Here is a 3,198-nt window from a genome sequence, read left to right on the forward strand (position 1 = left end):
GATCGAATATCCTTCCAACCAGAAGGGGTAGTTCAAAAATTAGTGATATCTAAAGTGGTTCCAGAGGATAAAGGTGTGTACGCTTTAGAATTCGAGGGCGAACAAGTTAAAACGGAAGTGGTGGTTAAAGGTAATATACGTTATATATTTGCATATATGAAGAGATTATCATTTGGCAGTGTGCTAATATTGTATTATAAAATAAATAGAAATTCCAACGGAAAAGATTGAGGAAATCCAAGTAATAGAAGTTGATCAAGGCGCTACACTTGAAATAACGGTAACTTTATCTCGCGAAATAAAGGACGTGAAATGGAAAAAGGATGAAACGGAAATATTGGAGGATGATAGGGTGAAATTTGTACAACAAGGGGTCGTTTATAAATTGGTCGTATCTAAGGTAGACCACGAAGATAAAGGAATATACAGCTTGGAATTCGAAGGGAAAAAAGTCAAAACACGAGTCATTATAAATGGTACGGCTACCTATATTTCATCAATATAAATTAAAACCGTATCTATATTCATTTTATAATTATAGAAATACCGGTGGAAAAATTGGAAGAGGTGAACATTGTAGAAATCGAAGAGGGAAGTCGATTAGATTTAGCAGTCACATTGCCCCGTAAAGTCGATACAGTAACTTGGAAGAAGGACGAGACAGAGATTTTAAAAGACGATCGAATATCCTTCCAACCAGAAGGGGTAGTTCAAAAATTAGTGATATCTAAAGTGGTTCCAGAGGATAAAGGTGTGTACGCTTTAGAATTCGAGGGCGAACAAGTTAAAACGGAAGTGGTGGTCAAAGGTAATATACGTTATATATTTGCATATATGAAGAGATTATCATTTGGCAGTGTGCTAATATTGTATTATAAAATAAATAGAAATTCCAACGGAAAAGATTGAGGAAATCCAAGTAATAGAAGTTGATCAAGGCGCTACACTTGAAATAACGGTAACTTTATCTCGCGAAATAAAGGACGTGAAATGGAAAAAGGATGAAACGGAAATATTGGAGGATGATAGGGTGAAATTTGTACAACAAGGGGTCGTTTATAAATTGGTCGTATCTAAGGTAGACCACGAAGATAAAGGAATATACAGCTTGGAATTCGAAGGGAAAAAAGTCAAAACACGAGTCATTATAAATGGTACGGCTACCTATATTTCATCAATATAAATTAAAACCGTATCTATATTCATTTTATAATTATAGAAATACCGGTGGAAAAATTGGAAGAGGTGAACATTGTAGAAATCGAAGAGGGAAGTCGATTAGATTTAGCAGTCACATTGCCCCGTAAAGTCGATACAGTAACTTGGAAGAAGGACGAGACAGAGATTTTAAAAGACGATCGAATATCCTTCCAACCAGAAGGGGTAGTTCAAAAATTAGTGATATCTAAAGTGGTTCCAGAGGATAAAGGTGTGTACGCTTTAGAATTCGAGGGCGAACAAGTTAAAACGGAAGTGGTGGTCAAAGGTAATATACGTTATATATTTGCATATATGAAGAGATTATCATTTGGCAGTGTGCTAATATTGTATTATAAAATAAATAGAAATTCCAACGGAAAAGATTGAGGAAATCCAAGTAATAGAAGTTGATCAAGGCGCTACACTTGAAATAACGGTAACTTTATCTCGCGAAATAAAGGACGTGAAATGGAAAAAGGATGAAACGGAAATATTGGAGGATGATAGGGTGAAATTTGTACAACAAGGGGTCGTTTATAAATTGGTCGTATCTAAGGTAGACCACGAAGATAAAGGAATATACAGCTTGGAATTCGAAGGGAAAAAAGTCAAAACACGAGTCATTATAAATGGTACGGCTACCTATATTTCATCAATATAAATTAAAACCGTATCTATATTCATTTTATAATTATAGAAATACCGGTGGAAAAATTGGAAGAGGTGAACATTGTAGAAATCGAAGAGGGAAGTCGATTAGATTTAGCAGTCACATTGCCCCGTAAAGTCGATACAGTAACTTGGAAGAAGGACGAGACAGAGATTTTAAAAGACGATCGAATATCCTTCCAACCAGAAGGGGTAGTTCAAAAATTAGTGATATCTAAAGTGGTTCCAGAGGATAAAGGTGTGTACGCTTTAGAATTCGAGGGCGAACAAGTTAAAACGGAAGTGGTGGTCAAAGGTAATATACGTTATATATTTGCATATATGAAGAGATTATCATTTGGCAGTGTGCTAATATTGTATTATAAAATAAATAGAAATTCCAACGGAAAAGATTGAGGAAATCCAAGTAATAGAAGTTGATCAAGGCGCTACACTTGAAATAACGGTAACTTTATCTCGCGAAATAAAGGACGTGAAATGGAAAAAGGATGAAACGGAAATATTGGAGGATGATAGGGTGAAATTTGTACAACAAGGGGTCGTTTATAAATTGGTCGTATCTAAGGTAGACCACGAAGATAAAGGAATATACAGCTTGGAATTCGAAGGGAAAAAAGTCAAAACACGAGTCATTATAAATGGTACGGCTACCTATATTTCATCAATATAAATTAAAACCGTATCTATATTCATTTTATAATTATAGAAATACCGGTGGAAAAATTGGAAGAGGTGAACATTGTAGAAATCGAAGAGGGAAGTCGATTAGATTTAGCAGTCACATTGCCCCGTAAAGTCGATACAGTAACTTGGAAGAAGGACGAGACAGAGATTTTAAAAGACGATCGAATATCCTTCCAACCAGAAGGGGTAGTTCAAAAATTAGTGATATCTAAAGTGGTTCCAGAGGATAAAGGTGTGTACGCTTTAGAATTCGAGGGCGAACAAGTTAAAACGGAAGTGGTGGTCAAAGGTAATATACGTTATATATTTGCATATATGAAGAGATTATCATTTGGCAGTGTGCTAATATTGTATTATAAAATAAATAGAAATTCCAACGGAAAAGATTGAGGAAATCCAAGTAATAGAAGTTGATCAAGGCGCTACACTTGAAATAACGGTAACTTTATCTCGCGAAATAAAGGACGTGAAATGGAAAAAGGATGAAACGGAAATATTGGAGGATGATAGGGTGAAATTTGTACAACAAGGGGTCGTTTATAAATTGGTAGTATCTAAGGTAGACCACAAAGATAAAGGAATATACAGCCTGGAATTCGAAGGGAAAAAAGTCAAAACACGAGTCATTATAAATGGTACGGCTAC

At 35.3% G+C, this 3,198-nt stretch overlaps 1 protein-coding gene across 1 annotated transcript; it reads left to right on the forward strand.

Annotated features, from left to right (window-relative positions):
* Positions 1-209: 209 nt before the first annotated feature.
* On the forward strand, positions 210-3,188 carry LOC135930653 (obscurin-like; the record flags this gene model as incomplete). Its single annotated transcript, XM_065467468.1, has 9 exons — positions 210-476; positions 542-808; positions 888-1,154; positions 1,220-1,486; positions 1,566-1,832; positions 1,898-2,164; positions 2,244-2,510; positions 2,576-2,842; positions 2,922-3,188. Coding segments are annotated over 9 exons (2,403 nt in total), but the record flags the coding sequence as incomplete, so codon positions are not given.
* Positions 3,189-3,198: the final 10 nt, after the last annotated feature.

Source organism: Gordionus sp. m RMFG-2023, unplaced genomic scaffold, assembly GCF_954871325.1.
Source record: "Gordionus sp. m RMFG-2023 unplaced genomic scaffold, tfGorSpeb1-WG-v2 contig_190, whole genome shotgun sequence".
In the NCBI taxonomy this organism is placed as follows: Eukaryota; Metazoa; Nematomorpha; class Gordioida; order Chordodea; family Parachordodidae; genus Gordionus; species Gordionus sp. m RMFG-2023.